General features: G+C 36.5%; 1 protein-coding gene and 1 long non-coding RNA gene across 4 annotated transcripts; one reads left to right on the plus strand and one right to left on the minus strand.

The window, feature by feature from the left end:
- Window positions 1-1,032: 1,032 nt before the first annotated feature.
- Window positions 1,033-22,068, plus strand: LOC133520495 (uncharacterized). Of its 3 annotated transcripts, none has more exons than XM_061854938.1 (5): window positions 1,033-1,313; window positions 6,082-6,943; window positions 7,124-7,282; window positions 12,573-12,639; window positions 12,915-12,973. In XM_061854938.1, the coding sequence occupies exons 1-4, from the start codon at window positions 1,225-1,227 to the stop codon at window positions 12,588-12,590; spliced, it is 1,128 nt and encodes a 375-aa protein (XP_061710922.1). In that variant the 5' UTR covers window positions 1,033-1,224; the 3' UTR covers window positions 12,591-12,639; window positions 12,915-12,973. The 3 variants fall into 3 exon arrangements, with proteins under 3 accessions (XP_061710922.1, XP_061710920.1, XP_061710921.1); XM_061854936.1 differs by lacking the exon at window positions 12,573-12,639 and adding an exon at window positions 21,446-22,068 and having other exon boundaries at window positions 1,039-1,313; window positions 12,915-13,070; XM_061854937.1 differs by lacking the exon at window positions 12,573-12,639 and adding an exon at window positions 21,446-22,068 and having other exon boundaries at window positions 1,159-1,294; window positions 12,915-13,070.
- LOC133520498 (uncharacterized) lies at window positions 22,058-23,759 on the minus strand. The gene is made up of 2 exons (XR_009799764.1): window positions 23,727-23,759; window positions 22,058-23,663 (listed from the first exon to the last, which is right to left on the minus strand). It is a non-coding gene; the product is annotated as an uncharacterized LOC133520498 (long non-coding RNA).
- Between the last annotated feature and the right edge of the window lie 22 nt (window positions 23,760-23,781).

The raw sequence follows: 23,781 nt of genomic DNA on the forward strand, positions 1-23,781 counted from the left end.
ACCAGTGCAAAAATAATCAAATTTTCGTTCCCCTTTTGATAACCCTGAAATAATAACAATAATAAAACAAAAAAGAAAAAAAAAAACACAAAAAAGAAAAAAACACAAAATGAAAAAAAAGCACAATGGCGGAATTTTGCTTAAGTATAGGTTTTTTATGGTTGAATGCCATGACGTGTCACAATTTGACTTTTAAAAACAAACCGGGTTGCCTTACAGGCCTAGGTGTGTAAGGCTATATGAAATCCCTTTACATATCATCTTCACTCATCGCGCACCGGATATGTCGTATTTCTGGACCTAATTTGAAGTAGGTCATGTCAACTTCAACATTTCATTGCAAGTTTGAGCAAAAGATTTTCCTTGTTTCCACCTGCCTTGCTACTTAGTATTCTGCGTGAAGTTTCGTCGCCGCGAACTAATGGAAAATTGACTACTACAAAGACTACTTTCCATTTCAGTTGTGAACAGGGTACGTAAACTAACGTGTATATTTTATGAGGATGGATTAAAGAAACAAATTGACGAAAACTCGAACTTTTCTGTCCTGTCACGAATGTTATGTTATGTGGATAAGTAAATTTAGTAAGCTAAAGAAATGTACCACAATGTTAGCAGGAACAAGTTTATGAAAAAATAAACACATTGGAATAAATAATAGAATATTATTTAATAGCGCATTTTTACTTCCCGCTTGTCTTAAAAATCATCTTTACCATTACTTATTTAATTGTCATAGAAGTAGTGGGAACAAGAATTGGTAAAGATTGCTGAATATTGTTATGTGTTACATTTTGGATGATTTTGCGCAAACAAGTTACATTTCAATATGTCCAAATGTACATAATATGTTGTAGCACTCTTGCGTGAATAACGTTTATTAATGTTGTTCGCACCCACGTGCCCATTTCTAGAACTTTCATTTAGTTTCGGCGTAATATTCCGTCCAAGGCAATTCGTTTGTCCTATTTTAGTCCTATGTCCATTTTGCCCTACAACAAGTATTTGTATATTTAGAGGCTCTCCGTAAAAAGGTCGTCCCAGAAATTACATTAATTAACAAACTAATTGCAAGCGACCTACACGCATTGTTGAATGAATAGTAATAGGTAATAAAAGTCTTATACGATCTAATAGAAAAAATATAAGTGTCAAAATTACTCAATAATCAAAACATGTCCGTCAAAAGATTTTCAAAAAAAATCCGAAAATATTTTTAGTAAAATGCCAAATTCAAGACGAAGAAAATTCTCAGTTCAGAATGAAGTGGCACGAAAAAACCTATCTAAAGGAGGTACAATCACAACTAATAGGTACGCTGCAGGGATTTAATAGTTTTCGTAAGAAGGCTTTGCTTGATCAAAGCCGTTTCTTCCTAAAACCCATTAATGAGTCTTTTATAGCTGTTTTAGTAAGGGTAAGCATATCCCAGTCTGTTTAGACGGGCTGAGTGATTCAATACACTGTTTGTAATAATATATATATAAAGGTATGTTTGTACTTCGTACAGCAATGTCAAATGAAAAGGTTATGCATTTTAGAGATAAGTTATTTGAAATAATTCGTTCATTGAATAGCCAAAATAACTTATTTGGGTTTAAATGATCGAGTTTTTCTGCGTTATACATTTGTCTTAATCTTATTCTTATGCAAACTGATTGTAAATAAACAACGCTTAAAATTAGTTTCAAGTTAGCATCAGAGGATGCACGCGTACTAATAGATTAATAACTGCGAGTACAAATAAATATGATTATGAGAATACAGATGATTAACGTCTGTTTTTCCTGTAAATTGTAACTAACCTTTAGTATGCTAAAGAGCAGATATGCTCTATATATATTCAACATAAACCTGAAGTTGTCATGATTGTTATATAAATGGCAAATTTGACAGGAGCATACGAAAGGTCAAGGCTGCATAGCAGTTTGCAAACATCACGTTCTCTAGCAACCCCACACTGCGTTTTGTGCTAGTGGAGTGCAATTTATATTTAATAGGGAATATTACGCAAAACTCTGCGTAGGGGACGCCACTAGCACAAACAGAGGACCTACCGAGAAACACGAACATCGAAATTTCTTTATCTGACTATCACTCTTGCATTGCGGTAAAGAAGCAGATAACGAAATATCAATTTTCACGTTTCGCAGTTGGTCATCTGTAAACAAACCTTCTTGATATATAAATGTCAAATTTCTTCATAACAAATTATTTGTGAAAACTTGTCAAAAAAGCATGAGTTACTCTATGGTTTACAATATGTGCTAGTGCTGCAATCTAGCAGCAGAACATTGCAGTGGTAATACTCGCTGTAGCACGAGTGTGTGAATATTTGATATACTTATGTAGAACGACAGAATACGAGTGCAAACTAATTACATAATATAAAGACTACTTTTGTTTATTGCACACGTATTAATCATAATGATGCTGATCTATATCCGTAACAGTGAAATTGGTGTTGATTCATGTATATGTATGTATGTATGTAAACACTTTATTGTAGATAATGGACAGGTAAAGATACAATAAGCAATGTTGGCAATGTACAAAGGCGAACTTATCCCTATAAGGGATCTCTTCCAGTCAACCTTTGAGCAATTGAGAGTCAAAAGTAAAACATGAAAGACAAATGATTAATAATTTTAGTAATAACTTATGCTTTTTTTTAGTAAGAATGTTCTATAATATTAATACCAGTCACGTGAATGGTTACTTGACTGATATAAATATTATAGGACATTATTACACAAATTGACTAAGTCCCACAGTAAACTCAATAAGGCTTGTGTTGTGGGTACTTAGACAACGATATGTATGTATAATATATACATATTTATAAATCCGCAGCGTTAAACGCTTGCGGGCAACGGAATGCGTTTGCCACGTCTGCGTCCCGAAAACACGTCATTGTTTTTTGCGGCTAACGCGTGCGGTAAACGCAGCGGCAAGCGGATTGTCATTTTTCCTGCGTTTAAACAACATGGGGCAACTTTGTTTCATGCTAACAACGCTGTGTCTGTAATGCAATTTAGGGTCTCTTCACACTTTGCATTTTACATTTTGGATTATTAATATTATTTCCACTCAAAACCACGAGCTTTCGATCATAATACGAGAAAAAAGTGCCCCCAAAATTTGATACATTTTTATTTTGTCCGTTTTATTACGGTCATAGAAAGTTGTATCGAAAATGGACCAACAATACATGTATTCGGGACATTTTTATCTAAGTAAATTGTTTAAACTTATAAATTCTAAGTAGCAACAATAAAGAAATTCCCAATCCTAACACAAAAGTGGGAGGTACTTTAAGTAGACATGCCCATCGACGCGGAATCTGAAAAACCGAAAATGATGTCACGTCGGAAAGCGACGGCTGAGACGACTTATAAAGCTTTTTCCTATCGGCTTTTGCCGATTGCTTCTCGATATGTGTGGAAAGGGGAGATCCTAACCGCTTGCGTCGAATGGACGCGTTTCACGCAATAAACAAGGAGGATATTCCTCACACATCCTATGAAGATAAAATGTTTTTGTGCAACGCTGCGGTTACCGCTAGCTGCGTTCACCGTGTAAAACAATGTTCTATAATAAGATACTCTGATGCAAAATAGTGCGCGTCAAACGCATCCCATTTAACGCATTTGCCACGATGTGACCCGAAAACACGTCATTGTTTTTTGCGGCAAACGCGTGCAGTAAACGCAGCGGCAAGAGCTTTGTCACTTTTTCAATATTGAAACAACACAGGGCAACTTTGGTTTATGAGTACAACGCTGTGTCTACAACGCGACTTAAAACGGTCTTCCCACACCTTGCATTTTAAATTTTAGATTCTTTTTAATTGCCACTAAGAATTACGAGCCCTTTCGATCATACTACGAGAAAAAAAGTGTCCCCAACATTTCATACATTTTTTGTTTCTCCGATTTGTTACGGTCATAGAAATTTGTATTGAAAACGTAACCAAATGGACGCGTTTCACGCAATAAACAAGGATACACCTTACACATACTTACTATGAAGATAAAATATTTTTTTAATACAGTTGCTCAAAAAGTGCTACTTTACGCAGCTGTTTAGCGTGCGGAAAGTTGGATTTCGCGAACTAGTGCTTTTTACTTTTCCACTTGTTTCAATTCATGACTACTTATTGATGAATGTTAATGTTAGTTTCCTTTAAAACACGTAATCAACATAAAAACCTGCTGTTAATGTAAAAATAATAAATATAAGCATATTTCATATTTTATTACTTACCTCTTCATCATTATAACACTTTTATTTTTTAATATTGAAAAACCGTTCTTAATAAGTTGTCTGAATGGAACGGAATAGCTGCCGAAACGCCTGTCAAAGCAGAGGCGTTTTTTGCTTACTGCAAGAATGTTTTAAGTTTCCAAAGGCAACATTGGATGTTGTTTTCATACAATTTAAATATACGATACACAAACAATCGTAAATAACGATACTTAGGTAATAATAGTCTAATATTTTATATTTACAATTGTTTCTGTCTTATAGAACATGCATAAAAAATACTTGTTGTTTTTCTTATTTTTTCGCAACTGTATTAAAAAACGTCGTTCGATACACGTGCGGAAATGTCATTCTTCCGCACTAGCATCGAAATTTACTATAGTGTGCGTTTGACGCATTATGACTCGCGCTTCGGTTACTGCTGCTCTTACCGCGTAACAACTTTAAATATAAATGCCCCGACAGTTGTGGTGGGAAGATCCTAAATCGCGTTACACACGCAGCGTTACAGTACGCATAAATAAAGTAGTCCTATGTTGTTTTAACGAAGTAAAAACGACAATGCGATTGTCGCGGGGTTTCACGCACGCGTTCGCCGCAAAAAACAATGACGGGTTTTCGGGAAGCAGGTGCGGCAAACGCATTCCGTTGATACTGAGTGCTTTATTATAAAAAAAGTTAAGGTGAAAACTGGTAGCAACAGCTACGAAAATCATATCAGTGCTCTTCTGATTTTGTGTTTACAGTTCTTGAGTCTAGTTGTTCCTTAGCATTTTCGACACGCCATCACATTTTAACAGCAAAATTTTGATTACCTTAATTTTCTGAGGATTTGAGGGACAAATTGGAAACTTGATAATATTTTTTTTTTTTTTTTTTTAATTTATTTAGGCAACAAACAGTCTTGTACAAAAAATAATGTAAACATAAGTAATGTGTTAATAGACCTTGAGTGCCCTACCTTAATAATAATAAGTAGCTAGTCTAGGAGCAGTAAGCGGAAAACAAAGTTATCAGTTAGTAACAATAAAATATTCCAATAATTATATGTAGCAACAGCGATTTTTGGTATTGTCTGACTTAAATTTTCGGCAACATTATTTTGGTCCTGCTCAATTTTCGCTAGAAATTATTTATTTACCTGCCTGATATGATGCACGTCACTTTTTAATATGTCTAATTTTATTATAATGGGAAGTCGACGGCTCGTAAAATAGTCATGTTAATACCTAGTGATAAATTGGTATAACAAGCTATTATTGGTGACATCTTTTTACTTGAATGTCATTGTAGGTATGAAAAATACGGATAGTTTCCTAGTCGTAATATACTACAACAATGTAACTAGTGGTTATATTACGTTTTTTACTGTTTTTTTATTTTATTTTTGTTAAACAAAATACTTACATATGTCACTTTTGAATTGTAATATAAATAAATATTGGATATTCTTACACAAAGTGACTAAGCCCCACAGTATGCAAATTGACGACCGGTCTGACTTAGTGGGTAGTGCCCTACCTATGAAGCCGATGGTCTTGTGTTCAAATACCGGTAAGGGCATTTATTTGTGTGATAAGCACAGGTATATGTTTCTGAGTGGATGTTTTCTATGTATTTAAGTATTTATATATTATATTTATTTTTCGTTGCCCGAGTACCCTCAACACAAGCTTTAGTATAACCACCAGCCACCACCATCCATCAGGCGCGCCGTATGCTTGTTTGCCACCGTCGTAGTATAAAAAAATAATATAAATAACACTTTAAAACACCAATGTGAGAGCAATATGATCTTTATGTATTTTGTTTCAGCAATTCATCTTCAAATTTGTCACTGAAAAATAATAAATCCATAAACAAAAGTCTTCAAAACCGCTCAGTAGCATTAGAACCGATGGCGGTCGTGTTAGAATGTGATAACTGTTCGACCACGTCACCAGTAAGAAAAGAGATCAAACTCGACCCTGTTGACTCAAGTGCCGTCAAACTCCATAGCCTGAGCACATCTACACACAACGCATCAGTAGAATCCAACCAACCTACACCACAGTTGACGCCACCGCCGTCTAAACGGGAGACAATAAATAGAAGCCGACGGGAGCCAACTCGTCAACCACGAGCAAGAGTCCGCAGTCCCAAACATAGCTTGGTTGTCTTTGATACACTAAGTACAGAAATATATACCTCAGTTGACTTAAGTCCTACCAAACCCCATAATTTAAAGACTGCCATAGACTCTGCATCCTTAGAATTGTCACACCCTACACCGCAAACGTCTCCACACTCATATAAACGAGAAACAACGGAGAGAGCCCTTCGGGAGCAACGGCATCAACATCGAGCAAGAGTTCGCAGTCCAAAGCATAGCTTATGTGTCTTTAACACCCCTAGTATAGAAATTCACAAAGTAATTGATAATGGGACAAGTGTAGATGTTGCTATAGACTCTTGTATGGAGACAGTAGGGACAAACGTGATTGACTGGGCTCAAGAAACGCGAGATTGGGCCCAAGAAATCCATGTTTATACGGTGAACACGGCAGAACTAGAGATGTTAGAGTTGGAACAGCAGAGCGATAATTCGTTGGATGATATGTGTAGAATCTGTCACAGTGGGGATTGCTTATCTCCGGAGCTCGGGAGGTTGGTGTCAGCATGCAATTGCCGTGGCACGGTTAGTACAGACAATCGTTTTAATAATATTATATATTAAAAAATATTAGGCATAAGTGGCATTATGACGATAGAGGACGAACTTGGCTACTCATCATAGGTATCTTGTCATTATAATAAAAAATATTATTTGTATTTAATATTATTATTTTTTTACATAATAACCATTTATCCGTACTAGGTGGGACGCGTCCACGTGCGGTGTCTAGAGCGATGGCTAACTGAATCCGGCAAGTCGCGCTGCGAGCTTTGTGGTACACGGTACCATACGCGCCGTGTGCATCGCTATGGAGTGCTCAAAGCGCTGGTCATGTGGTTCTTGAGTCAGAACGCTAAACAGGTAAGAGCTAGTGCGATGGTTTCATGTCGGGCACGACCTCTGTGAACGAGGAAACATACCCGCTGTGTGCACCGTTGGGGTGATGCGTAAACACTGCTCATAAGCACGTGCTGATGTGTGGTGTGGTGTTGTGGCTCATCAGGACACATCGGGGTTTTAACTACGGGAATGCTTTGCACTAGCCAAAAAAATAGGTAAAAACTTTGAAAACAGAAACTATTATATTATTTCTAAGCACATTTGGAGCATACTACCTATTTCGTAGTTTGGCAACTATTTTACAATAAACAAAGTTACCTACTCGTATATAAACACATGAGATCATTCCCGCACCCAAAACCCCAATCAATATATATGCTCATGTGCCAAAAAGTTAACCAGAACTCTTCCGGTAGGTAACAAGTTTCATTATTATTCAATGCGGGGCTTTATATTATGAATTTGAAATTCAAATTCAGTTAAGTGGCTAACGAAGTAAATCAATGAATAAAGCCAAATATAAACCCCTTTTACTTCCGCTTATTACAACATCGTAATTGTAAAGAAGACAGACTGATATTATGAAACTTTACGTTAAATATTTTATATACACACATATCATAAACCCTCTATGATGCCTTCAAAATCCGTAAATAATGGCCAACATTACGATAAACTGTTTTGTTACAACAAATTTCTTATCTGTGATGATGTTGTAATTGCTTCATAACTACATCAAAATCGATTTTATTATATTCGTTATACATTCAAATTCGGACCATATCTGAAACAATTCGATTTGCCCTCTATTTTAATATCAATCGAGATGCCTATTTGTTCGAAATAAAATGTCAATTGCATACAATTTTGACATATCTCGCATGTTAGTTTGTATTGAATGATACGGAAAAAGGCCCCCGACTCTAGTTTGTCTCTGAATTAAAAAAAAATACGAATGCGTGACATGCGTGAAAAAAGTTTTAATTTACCGCCATTTGACGTACAGTTTATCTTTTAATTAGTTTTAAGTATAAAATGAATATGTTATGTGGTTTTTAAAGTACCTATAGCAAAAGTTTCGTGTAAAATGAGCGATAAAGACATTTCGGTGACGCCACCACATACCCGCGAGGTCCGCAAAGATAGCAACGATGCTCCGACGTTGGCTGTAGTTCGGGTTTGTGAATATATTATAGAAAGTTTATAATATGTGTGTAGATAAAATAGTGTATGTAACTGTACATAATTAGGCATTAAAACACTCGTGTGATCCTATTAAAAAACAAACTCACTCACTCACTCGTTTCTTAAACCCACACTCGGGTATTTTAATGCCTTTTATTATGTAGCAGTCTCATAAACTATTATATCTGCAACATTATTATATAGATGCGATAAAGATGGCCGTATTCTCGTGCAAATACATGGTTATTGACCTCAGACGTCTTAAAATAATTAGACGTGGTAAGTCGAAGTGACAGTTGAGAGATTGAAACTCATTAGTAAGAAGCCCGATATTGCTATTAGGAACGATCAAGTCACGCAATTAAGGGTCTTATATGAAATTATTTCGTTTTTTTTTGCAATGCGTAGTCCTTTGGAAGTCAACCTATGTATATAATAACAATAATAATTTAGCCTATATACATCCCACTGCTGGGCACAGGCCTCCTCTCGTGCGCGAGAGATGTATGTATGTGTAAAATTTATTTGTTGTTGTTTATTCTGTCTATGTGAAAAATAGCATACTAGGTCAATATTGCTACTTATTTTTATACAGTTTCCATTATTGCACAAGTTTATTTCGATATTTCTTAAAAAACAGCTTTACATTGTCAATCCCAGAACTATATCGAGATAGAAGGAAAGAGTTCGTTGATTTGTAGGGGAACTGAGCGTGTAACAGTTTGCGAAAATACTTTGACGTCACGAGTGTAATTTAGTAATGGGAAACATAAGTCTTTTTTTTTTATACTACGTCGGTGGCAAACAAGCATACGGCCCGCCTGATGGTAAGCAGTATCCGTAGCCTATGTACGCCTGCAACTCCAGAGGAGTTGCCGACCCTAACCCCCTCCCACCCCTCGTTGAGCTCTGGCAACCTTACTCACCGGCAGGAACACAACACTATGAGTAGAGTCTAGTGTAATTTGGCTGCGATTTTCTGTAAGGTGGAGGTACTTCCCCAGTTGGGCTCTGCTCTAGATCTGGAATGACATCCGCTGTGCTGTGGCCTACCACACAAAGCGAGATGACATTCACAATGCCCATACCTCTCTTGTGGACGTAGTTTAAGGACGTACCCGGGTCCCCAAGTCACGCAAAAACGATTAAAAAAACATATTATTCCTATCGAGTTAATCTTGATAGAAACATTATGGAATAATACCGCTGACTTAAATGTCCAGGGGTGGCAGAGTACCGGGCACAACACCTCGGTTCGCCGGGGTCTCGCCCAAAAGTCGTCGGCAACATGAAGGGACTGTTAGGCTTCTTGGACACGCCAACCCACCGTGAAAAAATTGGCGCAATCTTATGACGTTGAGTTGCGGAAACCAAGCCCGCTAAACCTATATAACTCTTCTGTAATGTAATGACTGTTTGTGCCAAAATAAAGAGAAAAAAACCTAACGCCGACTGCCGAGAATCGGCCGGTTTGTATGACGATAAAATGAGGGGCCAAGATTATCCTGAATCTTCTGAACCTTCGCTTTCCGTAATTTCGTGCGGCAGTTAGAAAAATGTAATGTGACTTTTTCGTGATTTTCTACCAGTTCGGCAAAATTTGCAGATGCATTTTCTTTTTTATTTCTAAAAGCGGAAATAAAAGGGATTGACAAGAACTAAATTGAATTTTCCGTGGTAATATTTCGGTTGTTCGGTTCGGTCGATGTACCTCGGTAATTTACTTGTTTCAAATGCAATGCAAATGTTTCAATGCAAACAGTTTTATATAAATAGAAATGTAAATAATACAATGTAAATGTATTCCAACTCAATTTTATTAACCATTCACATTTGTGTATTTTAAAATTATAATTTTAACTCTACACCTAAGGTAGGTGTGTGTGTCGTTTTTACATTACAAGTCCAGTCAAAATCATTTTTAATTACTACTTTTAATTTCAACTAGCGCCCCGCCCCGGCTTCGCATGGGTTACACAAAACCTTAACAAATTATAAACTTAAACCTTCCTCGATAATCACTCGATTGATAGCTCAAAACCGCATGAAAATCCGTTCATAATTTTTGAGTCTATCGCGAACATACATTTGTTTTACAAAGTGTAGTGATAATCACCTAGCTCATCTACGACCAACACAAAAGGTCACTAATATTAGAAACTTAGTGAGTCAGTTTTTTCAGATACTATCAAATGTAAACACGACGGTGTTATTTACTGTACAGAGGGTACTTAGCCAAGATGCCAATCGTTTGCGCTACGACAAGTAAACGCTATCTGTCTTTTATCGCACTTATATGTAAGAGTGATAGAGACAAAAAAAGCGTTTCGTTGTCGTAGAGCAAACAATTGGCATCTAGGCTAGGCATCCTGCACACATAATTAAAGTTTACCCCTATCGATGACCATTTACCGGACGTTTGGCACTCTGCCAAGTCCCAGCCAGTCGGGTTCATTTAGGGAATGAACCAATCCAAAGTGTGCTTGTGATCTATTCGAAAAGTAAACTGCTTTATTTACGAGTAGGTGGAGTTTTCAAATTCAAAGCGTCTATTTTCATTTGGTAGTAAGAGTAAGCACAACATAATGGTAGACAAAGTATACACGGAGTAGGTAGTTTACATACATTCAAAATACAGTCAATGAACATCAAAACCCTTACAAAACCCTTACGTCTTTCAGTTTCATCGTACATGTATGTATATGATCGTATATTATCATCTTTATATGCTATCTTATTTTCATACTGTAGCTATTCAAGATTAAGTCTCTTTTTTAGGGTTCCGTACCCAAAGGGTCAAACGGGACCCTATTACTGAGACTCCGCTGTCCGTCCGTCCACCCGTCCGTCTGTCACCAGGCTGTATCTCATGAACTGTGATAGTTTGCCAGGTGAAATTTCTACAGATTATGTATTTCTGTTGCCGCTATAATAACAAATACTAAAAACAGACTAAAATAAATATTTCTTTCCAATCTCGAGGTTCTCATCCAATCAATGAAGTTAAGCAACGTCCGGCGGGGTCAGTACTTGGATGGGTGACCGTTTTTTATAGATAATGGTACGGAACCTTTCCTGTGCTAGTCCGGCTCGCATTTGGCCGATTTTTTTTTAACCGACTTCAAGATTTCAAAAGGAGTAGGTTCTCAATTCGGTTGTATGTTTTTTTATATGTTTGTTAATTCACAACTCCGTCATTTCTGAACCGATTTTATATATGTAATTGATTAGATATATGTACAATGGGAACCATGAGGAATCGAGGGAACTCTTCAAATGAGAAAGGCATACATATAGTGATTTATGTATTTTCATCAACAAATCAAGCATTTACATTTAAAAAAGTGACATTTGATGAAGTGGAACTGCTGATGATGATCAGAATGGAACTTTTCAACGACGCATAGTTCATATTTGGCAGTTTGTCCTCTTCGCTGTGTTTGTTAAGCAAATTAGATTTTCAAGAAAGTTTTTTTGTCAAGTTCGAGTTCTGACGATGGGGTCCATTAAGAATCGAGAGAACTCCTCAAATGTGTAATATATAGTGATCTTAGTATTTCCATCAATAAATCAAGCATTTACCTTTTTAGAAGTGACATTTGATGATGTCAAACTGCTGATGATAAACAGAACGGAATTCTTCAACGACGCATAGTTCACGTTTGGTAGTTTGTTCTCTTCGCATATTTGTCAAGCAGTTAGGTTTTCAAGGCACATTTTTGTCAAGCTTGAGTTCTGATGATGGATCCCATGAGGAATTGAGGGTACTTCACATCTCTTTTAAGCAAACTTATTGCCTTTTTGTTATTATTATATTTTTAAATTCAGTCGAATACCCTGTCTTTCCAGTCAACCATAGGTCAAATTTGGAATGTGTCAAGGTGGGTGCAGCGAAAAAAATTACCCCCTTTTCTACATAATTAGGCCGTAGGCGTAGGACGCTTTTTTGTAATTTCATTGTATGAAATACAAAATCAACAATAATCTTTCTTTCACCGGTCTCTCTAATAGAAGTCGGTTTTTTTTCTTAAAAATATAGAATAACAGGCAGGCCATTTCAAACTTTTACTTCTTTACGACTTCTTTCTTCTTTTTACTTTCATCTGTCTTCTTTTTACTTCTTTAGACGACCGGTCTGGCCTAGTGGGTAGTGACCCTGCCTATGAAGCCGATGGTCCCGGATTCTAATCCTGGTAAGGGTATTTATTCGTGTGATGAGCACGGATATTTGTTCCTGAGTCATGGGTGTTTTCTATGTATTAAAGTATTTGTAAATATTCATATATTATATATATTGTTGTCTTAGTACCTACAACACAAGCCTTATTGAGCTTACTGTGGGACTTTATTCAATTTGTGTAATAATGTCCTATAATATTTATTTATTTATTACGTTAGTCTGAATATTATTCCTGTATTTGACCTGATGTGGCCAACCAAATGATCACCTCATGACTATTTGTTTCAGCTGATGGTGGACAGTCTCGGCATAATGCTGATGTCCCCGCTAGCGGTGCTAGCCGCGTGGCTGTCCGGGCGCACCCTAGCTGGTCTGATGACGCAGGAGAGCCAAGTCACGCCCTGGCCGCTGGCTTCCACGTTCGTGCTCGCCTGCATGACTCTGGTGAGTAATCAACTCCAGTATCTGCTGATATCCCGGTGGCGCTGCTGACCGGACTGTGTCGCAGGAGAGTCAAGTCACGCTCTGGCCACTGGCTTCTATGATTGTGCCTACATGAAGCTGGTAAAAAATCAGCTTATAATTACCTAGAAAATAGTTATTTAATTGTAGGTAAAGAAAAGAGGCTTAGGGCCTGTTTCACGATGTCCAAGTAAAGTTCTGAATAAGCTACTTGCCACTAGTTGCGAATTATCTGACGAATAAAGTCATCGTTGGCGTTTCACAATCTTTAAACATTGAGGTATAGTACTAGAGTCGGTATCTCTAACAAAATGTTTCCGCACCTCAATGAAGTGTTGGCACTTCATTGCGTTTAGTTCGTCTCCTGCTACTGGCGAAATGCCATGCATGTGCCAAAAATTTTAAAAAATATATAAAAATTAAAAATGTCAGTGTGTGTTATGAAAATGTATTCTAATTATGTCAAGAAACGTAATAAAAGCAATATATTAACAATCCACTGCGAAAAACTCTTGTTTTACGCTCATTTAGATTATTTTGTAACGTCATTTTAATTAAGCACTCGCGGTGGTACGCCATTTTCTTTGGCGCATAGGATACGTTATTACGCAGATACATCTTAATAGTCACGTAGGTACTAATGATAACCTACCTTATTGTTTGCAGAATATTATACACAATAATAATATATTACCCTTTATCTCGTCATTTTTTTATGGTGTTTTTCTCATATTTATAGAGTATATTATGCTATAAATGCAATTTCATCAAAATTGCTAGGAGTACGAGAGTCAAATAGAGTTGTGTGACTATCTTGTTTTAATAGTGGACTTCAAAGGGTTCTTCTAACGGGGTTGACAGGGATTACATCGAGAGCATTTTTTTAGTTAGGATCTAGAAACTTCGTTGGTTGGGATGGGACGGACAAATCCCATTCGTTGTATAATTGGTAATAAATGATTTACCGTCCTTACTGCAATCTTTTGCTGCATAATGTTCTACGCTCATGAAGAATATATAACCACCAACATACAGATTCACGCGTACGAAGTCGCGGGCAACAGCGAGTAAGGAAATAAATACATTTTATCTAGATTCTTTACAGTGCTTATATAGGCAGAAAATGAACAGTTGTCATGACAGTTTCGCTTCTCGCTAGCTACACAGCTATGCTTATTCTTTAGCTTAGTGACAGAAGATGTCACACGCCGAAAATGGTAGACACAATTTGTTCTCGATAGCCTGTCTAATACATATATGTCAGTGTCTTTAAATAAGCTTAACTGATAGAGAAAGTGCTAAATTTTGTAGTAGGTTTTATCTGGCAGTTAATTAATTTGTTAATTAGCTATCCAATACTTTACTTGTACATTGTGAAACAGGCCCTTAAAGTCACAAAAAATCGTTGACAACCGAATTCGATGGCCTTATACGACGGGTCTTGAAGCCTTTTTAATTAGTAAATGAGGATTAAATTAGAGATCTTTCGACAGGCGAAGTTGGTTGAAAGTTGTATTCGACTATAGTAACACATGAAACTTCTATTGCAAGTTGTCAAACTACAAACACCGCACACTACCAGAGTAATCTATTGCTACATAGAATTTCAAAATAGACAACAAAGCGGACGCCTCGTGTTGAAACCGTATATTTTAATATTATGAATTAGGTGTCTTCGTGCTTATCTTCTTCCTTAGTGAGTGTTTGCTTAGGATCTGGCACAATAAGATCAGCCACAAGCTCCAAAGACTTCTTCAGAAGTTCGTTGTCAATGACATGAATGTGGTTAACTCTGATCTTGTTGTGTAATTCCGACTCACCTGAGTGAATCGGCCCGAATATGATCCAGCCTAAGGAAGTTTGCTGAGCGATGGGTCCTCCTTGTGGAGCTTTGAGAACACCGCCCATGAGTATTTGACTATAAACTTCTCCACCAAGTAGCAAGTCGATTTGTCCCGGTTCATTGAATGTTGTATCCGCTAAACTTAAACTAGACAGCTCGGACCAAGACTCAACATTGACTCGTTTCTCTGGAAGATTTAATGTGAGTTTGCTTAACACAAAAGCATTTACATTTACCTTAAAATCAGAGTCTACGCGAGATGTGATTGTTAACTTCACCGACGAGTTAGAGCTCACAGAACTCTCTCCTTCATCTTCACATAGTCTCGTGATTGTGCTTTTGTGCGGAATCCTGGGAAGTCCGAGCAGATGAACCGCAGACTCTCTAATGAACGACTCTTCTGATCCTTGGTCGATAAAGCACCTGAGTGTTATGAGTTGACCAGATTTCGACATGGCATTAACCAATGCTGTTGGTAATAAAACCAACCTACGAGCTGTCGAAAAATGGTTTTTAATGTTTGTAGTAGTGGGTTCATCATCAAGTGACGGGTGAGATGCAGTTGCAGGTGCAACCACATTTGTTACAACTGAGTGAGTTGTTTCTTGAGACTCCTGAGACTCAGTTGTTGGTGTGCTATTTTTGGAATGCAACAAGGAATGGTGTTTTCTTTGGCAAATTCGGCATCTAGATGATTGACGGCATGCATGGACTGAATGATGAGGTCTTAGACAGTTAAAACAAAGGTTATGTGACTGGACAAAACCACGGCGAGCATCAGTATCAAGTTTAGCAAATTCCTTACAATTACTTATCTTATGGGCTTCAGAACAGAATGCACAAGATGGGGTTGTTACAACTGACACGTGATGGACTTTATCAGAAGTATTAGAACCCTGGTGAGCATTGGTGCTGGGTCTAGAAAGCTTTGGCTCAATGAACTCCAATGCGCGAAACCGTGTCTCTAAAAATCTTTGAAATTGTTCATAAGTTGGTAGCTCATTGTTGTGTTCAATTGACTTGAGTTCCCATTGCTTTCGCGACTCAGCATCTAGCTTTAAACACATTAAATGCACAATAATAACATCCCAACTCTTAACATCTATGCCTAAGTTCTTCAGCGCTTGAAGACACTCGTTGGTTGTATCTAACAGCTCCTTTAGGGCACTCGCAGATTCAGTAGCCAAGTTACGCTGACTCAACAATCGATTAAGGACGCAAGTTGATAAATATTTCTTATTGTTGTATCGCTTTTCAAGTTGCTCCCAACTGGTACTGTAGTTATCTTTAGTGATTGGAATGTGTCTCAACAACTGTTCAACTTCGCCAGTTAAATGCCCCTTTAAATAATGTAGCTTCTGTACATCATCTAGATCCTTATTGCTGTGGATCAATGAAACAAACATGTCACGGAAACTCACCCATTCAGCCAAACCTGTCACTACACCTCGAGTGACTTACTTACCGGGCATCGGCTAAAGGACGAAATGATGCCGCCATACGTTTGGCCCTTCATCTATTAGATGACGCCTCTTTTTGATATTTAAGAAATTTAACACATATAAGTGAAATAATAAGGATCAAAGTCAAATGGCGTTAGATGGCAGTAAATTTACTGTGGCTACAAAGTTTTCTTTGCCAATCCACCTCTATTTCAAATTCTCTTTCATAGGTATTGGTGATTTCATTGTTTTCAGATAATATTATAAGAAGAATTGGACAAAACTTATTTTTTATTTTCATATCACAGATACTAAAATAACCTATTAAATCTATTCCCAGTCCTTTTAATTTGGATCTTTTTAAATAAAGAGTGAATAGACATCTATTAGGTAAGCGCATTTTCCATCCTAGACTGCATCGGCACTTACCATCAGGTAAGATTGTGGTCAAATGCTTACCTTTACCTAATAAAAAAAAAAACTTGCGCCTCACCATTCAAGGAAAATTGGCAATCGAATTAGAACAAATAGAAAATAGAGTTGAATTTGTTTTGTTTTTAAATCAATCCATACAAAACAAAAGCAACTATGTTTCATTTATTTAAGATTTAAATTATATTGGAGGTGATTTGTACTAGTATTAGGACACTGAACCCTAAGAGGATAATGGTATCCGGACGACCTCTCATTTTACTTATAAAAGCAAGATAATTGGATTCGTAAATTGGCCAATCAAACTGTCATTCTAGTGTCTGCGATAAAATCAGAGCTTAGGGTATTTTTAATGCCACGCGGAGTAAGTGCGTTTGCTTCATTGATATAATAATTTATTCAGTGTTCTATTCTGTATACAAGATGTAACAAAAATAATGGGAATCCGTTTAAGAGGCAACAGGAATAGTCATTTCTCCATACAAACGTACTCGACTGTTTCCTTTGACGCTAGAGCAATATTTTTTTTACAACACAGATTATTGTTATTAATTAATATCTGTGTCTGACTGATTTGCTTTTTTGATATTTTTTGTTTCTTAAGGCGCTAGGGCACTTTAAATCTTCGCAGAAACGGTCTAATTTACTAGGCCGCAAAGAAGCATGGTATTCAAAACTGGCATCAATTGGCCTAAAAAAAAACAGTCCGACACACATAATTTTATTACCATTTAAATCTCAAAAATTTGTTACTTTTGGTAAAGATTTGGAGAAAGAAACAGTCGAGAACGAAACATAGTTTTTTGAGATTTTTACTCAGGATTTTTCACCTAACCTGGCGTTTCTTTATTGCACCAGTTTTAGGAGGCGCTCCGTTAGCAAGACGGATATATTCACCTAAAATATTTAAATTTCAGCTCCCGTATCCTCTTCAGGGCATATTCGGGATCAAATTCCGGTGAGGAAAAAGTAGAAGAAAAAAATTGTAACGCGATAATTTTTTGGCCTTTGTATGAAGGGTTGGCCGAATTGGATGACCATAAAAAAAAAATCGCGTCAAATATATTTTTATTCTACTTTTTTCTAAATCAAAACTTAGCATTGTTGTTACTCATTTTGTGCGTCACATGGCAGTATGTCAAGATTAACTTAACGTTTTATTGCTAACAATAAAAATACATTCACTAACAATGAGAAACATCTACGAGTACATAGGCAACATTAAAAGGTATTGCATGCAGAAGTTGTATTGCAAATTATAATAATGAAGACAGAAATACATAGCATCGACTTCTAAAAATAAATTTACTATTAACATTCCTAAAACTTTAATCGCATTAACCAAATTAGATGACCACGCTTAAAGCTTTTTATACCTCATAAAAAATACATCAGGTTTAAAGTCTCCAGGGGCGGCGGATCCATACAACTCGATTCCCACCGGCTTGCCTAAAATTTATTGCTACATAAACCAAACTTATATATCATCATTAAAATTAAAAATATATCCATAATGAAAACACTACGTATTACATTACCTTGGAATTGATAACACGATTTACTAAAGCACTAATCATAGCAGGCGCGCGAAGTGAAGCTAAGCTTGACTATTCATTCATGCGCCACTACACACATACGAAAACTCACGCACACGCTCATAAAGTTTGCTATAGAGAGTCCACGCGAATGAGCTTCAAAGCAACTCGGTCTTGTATCGGGTTATTCATTTGAATAAAAACCTTAAACGTAATAACATAAGGTTTATATTGGAAAAATGCACGCACATATTCATAAAGTCCGCGAGCACTGAGGGGCCTACCGCGAACACCGTAGTACGCAAATTGCGGGCTACTTTCTCTTTTACTCCAATGGCGTAACTAGGGTGACAGAGAAAGATGCTCGCAATTTGCGAACTTCGGGGTACGCGGTAGGCCCTCGGTATACGGCCGCGATAACGTCAGTTATTATTAACATGCTGCTTCATTTGAATTTAAACCTTAAATACAAACAGGTAAGATTTATATTGGAGTGTAATGGTTCACAATTTTGAATCGAGTGGCGTTTGCCGCGCAAATGCCTAATATTGCCATACAAAAACATTGAATTGAATAAATGGGTAAAATTGTACAGTATTTTGCTATCATTGATAACAATTTTTGTAAAAACCTTTAAAAAAATGTGGAATTTTTATAGAAAAATCCAAGAATCTTATGTAGTCTCAAGTTTAATAATTTGATAAAGAACGTTTCTTCAAAGAAAGTACTGTTTGTAGGTTTGTAGTAATAGGTTTTAGAATTTGTGTGTTTGTGAACACTCCCGTCCCGGTTGTTACCAAGGCTTGTTGTTATTATTAGAGTTTTAAATGTTTTTATGTGATTTTACTTACTTGTGTGCACAAATTTATATATAAAGTTACTAAACCAGTGATATTTTGTATGTTGTGTGTATAATAGTATGGCAAAGGTGGTTATACACTACCTGCAAAAGGTCGCGCCCAAGGACACAACTAGCGCACGCCTCACTTTTATCATGAAAAAAAAGTACATAATGTTAATGTGTTTTTTTGTTCCGAGTTGCCTAGCCAGAATTTTCACGCGCCGCTACTGAAAGTCTCTTTATCGCTAAGTTATAATTTACGAGTATAACGTAGACCTGATGCGGAAATTTTTTCATTACTTTAACCTTCGAAAATCCCGCCACCCTTTTGTTAATATTTTATGCAGCATTTGACCTCAAGGTATTTGCGTATAAACTAATTTAGGCACATCTGAGTTTGTATATGTATATTCTATGTGATGTGGGTGCACAAAAAAGGGAGAATACAATTTAAAGATTTCTTTATATGTCACGTAAAGAGCATTACAAAGCTGGGACTCAATTTGAAATGAGTAAACTATCTATATACAGTTTAGCTATTGGGCACAGGCATACTAGAGGTCAAAACAAAATTTTTGACTCGCAGTTCCTAAAAAAAATCCCTTAGGACGGGAGTGCTAAATCATTATATTTTTTGAATGGGTTTTTTTTTTCTGAACCTATCGTGTGCAGTGATTGATAATACCACACACGATAGGTTTCTGAAAAAAAAATGTTTTTTCCTATACAAAAAAATAAACGACTCGGCGCTCCCCTCCTAGGGGATTTTTTTTATTAGGAACTGCGGTTCAAGAATTTTGTTTTGACCTCTAGTATGCGTGTGTCAAATGGCTAAACTGTTCATCGATTTGCGGTTTTTTATGCGTACACCTTACACTATTAACGCCCAAGGTGGAAATAAATGTGCTACCATGTTACACATACTGCTTTTCACATCACATACGAGTAAATCAGTTTCATGTTTTGTTTTTTACGCCTGTATTACCCTACGCCTGTCGTAATGACGAGAGAAATCTCATACGCTGCGCTACGATGATGCTTCGAGTGCGGACTTATTTGAAATTGTACGTCCTCGTAGTGCTCTCGTTCTACACGCGTATTACGATACGCTTACGCGTCTCTTACGCTTACGCGCCGTGTGCTGTGGCCTTAGTTTCCTCAAACGTACTAGTACCCACAACCTGTTACCCATACCCCGAATTTAATGGAATTCAATTAAAACACGGGTGTATTCTTTAAGCTTTTGTCGATATAAAGTTACAGTTATCATCATTATGATTAAATAGCTCGAGATATTCAATTCCATATCATGATTCATGATGTTTAGAGCATCTGTATTCGTTACGCCACATTGGCAAGGCGTAACATCCTGACATACAGGAAATTAGATTCACTCAAACGAGACTTGAGATATTCAAGACGCATCTGTTTTATTCAATTTGCTAGGCTAATGATATTGAAGGTTTCCGTTTTATTTAAATTGTAATATCAAATGTCCTCCAAACTTCTGTTTCAGGTGAATAAACTTTTATAATTTTCCGTATAGCTGAAATTTACAAATTCAATAATAATAATTGGTCCAATTTCACTGGGTCCAGTTCATAGAACTGGACAGATAATTAACTTTCCTCCTTTTGGTGGAACTTCCGAAGGGCCTACATTTCATTAATCTCGCTAAAATGGCGGAGAAAACAAAAGAGCCCCCGAAATAAGAGGAAATTTGCTTTGCTTTAAATAAATTCATAAAACATATAAAATAAATGTGTATATAATAATATAATACATTATATATACTTGGACATCCTTACACACATATTATCAGACAAAGGAATGCGTGGGGCAAAACTGTTTGGCAAGTAGGGAGTTCCTGTATCGATAAACTCAACTATCGATGCTAGTGATCACTCAAGGGTTTGCTTGTAAAAATATGTTTTTATTAAGTGTAAAAAAAAATTCTTAAATAAGAACTCAATGTACTCTTCTGCGTTTTTAAGACAAGACAAGACAATTTTATAATTCACCAGGCGTCACCGGCAGAAGCTAGTTGTTTTATACAGTATGTATTTTTGATAAAACCACAAACTTAAACTAGATGTAGGTTTTAGTGCTATAAAACAATTCTGAAAGGTTTTTTTAAATTTGGTCATAACTACCAGAGCATAATTAATTTTGATTTGAATTGATTGTGGGAGTTTTGGAAGTTACGAAGAAAAATTAGATAATATTTCCTAATTTTCTCTAATCGATAAAATGTTTGATCCCAGGTATGTTATTACTGCTGGATCGTATCGGCTGCGACACGGCATGCCCTCGGCTGGTGGATCTGGTATCGTTCACAGTACGAAGTTCGTCTAGAGTTGCAAGATGATCAATGATATAGGCGTATCCTTGATGTGGCGTACGTATTTTAAAAAAAGTAACTACTTATTTAAGATATATTGTGGATTAGGTCTCGGTCCAGCCCTAAAGCCAAGTATACCTTAAAACTACAGAAGCTTTACCCCGACCCTGATGGAAAATAGTTAACGCTTATTGTGAGTAAAATGTACACTATCGTTTTGCACCATACAAATCCATTTCAATACAGCTATTTTCGTGCTTGTTTTTTTTTACTTCAGCTTCAGGGATGGAACATTTCCAGGCCCTCATTGTAAAATTAAAATGTTTAACGTGATTTGATGATGATTCCACATTAAGTACTCACAGTGTACACCAGTATGCAAGTACAGGCAACATGCACTGCAGTATCAAAATATCACTTATATCAAATCATGTAAAGATTTTTAATGTCAATAGCATATTTTTTAAACACGTGCGAGTCCGTGTTTAGTCTAGGATTGTGTAATATGTATGCAACCTAAACTAGTAATAAACGGTTTGGCTTCTACTCAAGCATTTTATTGAAACTTTATATACCAGATGAATATGTATCCAACCCTATTTATTTACGTACACGGTGACAGTGACAGCCAAGTGAACATGCCTGATATAATTTATGGAAATTAGTAAGAAATTATACATTATTGGATATTAAAATTACCTATACAAGAAATTTGACATGACGATGTGAAGGGAAGATGTGTGCCTTTGTCCTTACAGTGGACAGCTAAATAATGGAATGCGCTCTCCCCATCTGTGTTCCCTGATAAATATTACCTCGGTCTCTTTAAAGCCAGAGTGAATAGGCTACTACTGAACCGGTGAGCTCCGTCTTAAACCCTGTCTTCACTTTCCATCAGGTGTGATTAGGGCCAATCGCCGATCAGATTACAATTGGCTACTTGACTGTTTTTTGTAAATAATGTCAAACGATCTTGATTTTCCTGAGGATCAAATGTCTATATAGGACTCATGGCAATTAAGCAACACAAAGGTCAGAAATGAGAGTAAAAGTCTGACGCTCGCAGTCGACGATTGAAACGCCTCTCACAAAATGATAAGGTGATGTGACGTCACATCATACATATAAGTCTGTCCTAAATGTATGGAAGATCAAGGAAATTGCCATTTTGACCCTGAAATATTGCGTTTATGTGTATAGTTGTAATACAATTTATTTTTCAATAAAATGTAAGGATTCGAATGGTACCATTTACTTTTCTATTTTTGAAAGACAAAGAAAAAAAATTTTTTGAGACTTCGGAGCCTTGTATTTTTTTATAATCTCAATATATTTTTTTAAATTCCACTTTTTTATAATGGATGGCTCATTTTCTATCCATTTAACTAAATTTTGTTATAATATTCAAAATGTGTCAAGTACCCAATTTAAATAAAGCTGAAGCCGTGCTTTTTGCCGCATAGTTTTTCTTGTTGTTCAAAGCAAATTGTTTTTTGTTACAACATAAACACTTTCGAGGTAAACCTATCAAGGTAAGCTAATATTTTCATGCTTAACTCTACGGTCATATTAAGTAATGTGCTTAATAGCATTATTAGTGGCGGAGACTTTCCTATACAAGTGAATCAGTAGATTTGTCTGACATATGGGAGTCATGGATTGATGGACAAAGGAAAAGTACGTTTGGTAATTAAGACTAGGGAACAGGTGTGCTAAATTGCAGAGACTCAAAAACATGAAAACTCTTGGAATTTTTCAGAGGCTTAATGCCTATGAAGTCGACAATCGTTGATGAAAAAAGCCGAGCGAAACTTAAATAATGTATAGAAACAGTCACGTCACTTTTCGTAGCATCTGTCATTTCGATACATTTTTACTATTCATTTGGCATTTATGGATTTATGATTATCATCTTGGGATTTGTTAGACCTGTACCCCAAAAGCATAAAATTGTTGTAGTAAATCACCGAATCGCATTTCACCTCGATCTCATATTTAATTTTCGCATTGTGTCTCAATAGTTTTTTTTTTCTAGTGGCTGTAAGTTTTAGTCGCATTTCACCTTGATCGTGCATTTAAATATCGCGTTGTGACTCAATCGTTTATTATTTTAGTCGTTATTAGTTTTAGTCGCATTTCACCTCGATCGTGCATTTAACTTTCGCGTTATGACTCAATCGTTAATTACTTTAGTCGCATTTCACCTCGATCGTGTATTGTATTGGCGACGTGATTCAACGCAACAGTATGAAAATTGAG

This window comes from Cydia pomonella, chromosome 8 (assembly GCF_033807575.1).
Source record: "Cydia pomonella isolate Wapato2018A chromosome 8, ilCydPomo1, whole genome shotgun sequence".
Classification (NCBI taxonomy): Eukaryota; Metazoa; Arthropoda; class Insecta; order Lepidoptera; family Tortricidae; genus Cydia; species Cydia pomonella.

What these genes read in the sequence shown, in the direction of transcription:
- LOC133520495 (XM_061854936.1), top strand. Translation starts at nt 1,225, where the DNA reads ATGCCAAATTCAAGACGAAGAAAATTCTCAGTTCAGAATGAAGTGGCA. An exon ending in GGTACAATCACAACTAATAG is followed by an intron (nt 1,314 to 6,081) that starts GTACGCTGCAGG and finishes ATTTTGTTTCAG; the next exon opens with CAATTCATCTTCAAATTTGT. An exon ending in CATGCAATTGCCGTGGCACG is followed by an intron (nt 6,944 to 7,123) that starts GTTAGTACAGAC and finishes TATCCGTACTAG; the next exon opens with GTGGGACGCGTCCACGTGCG.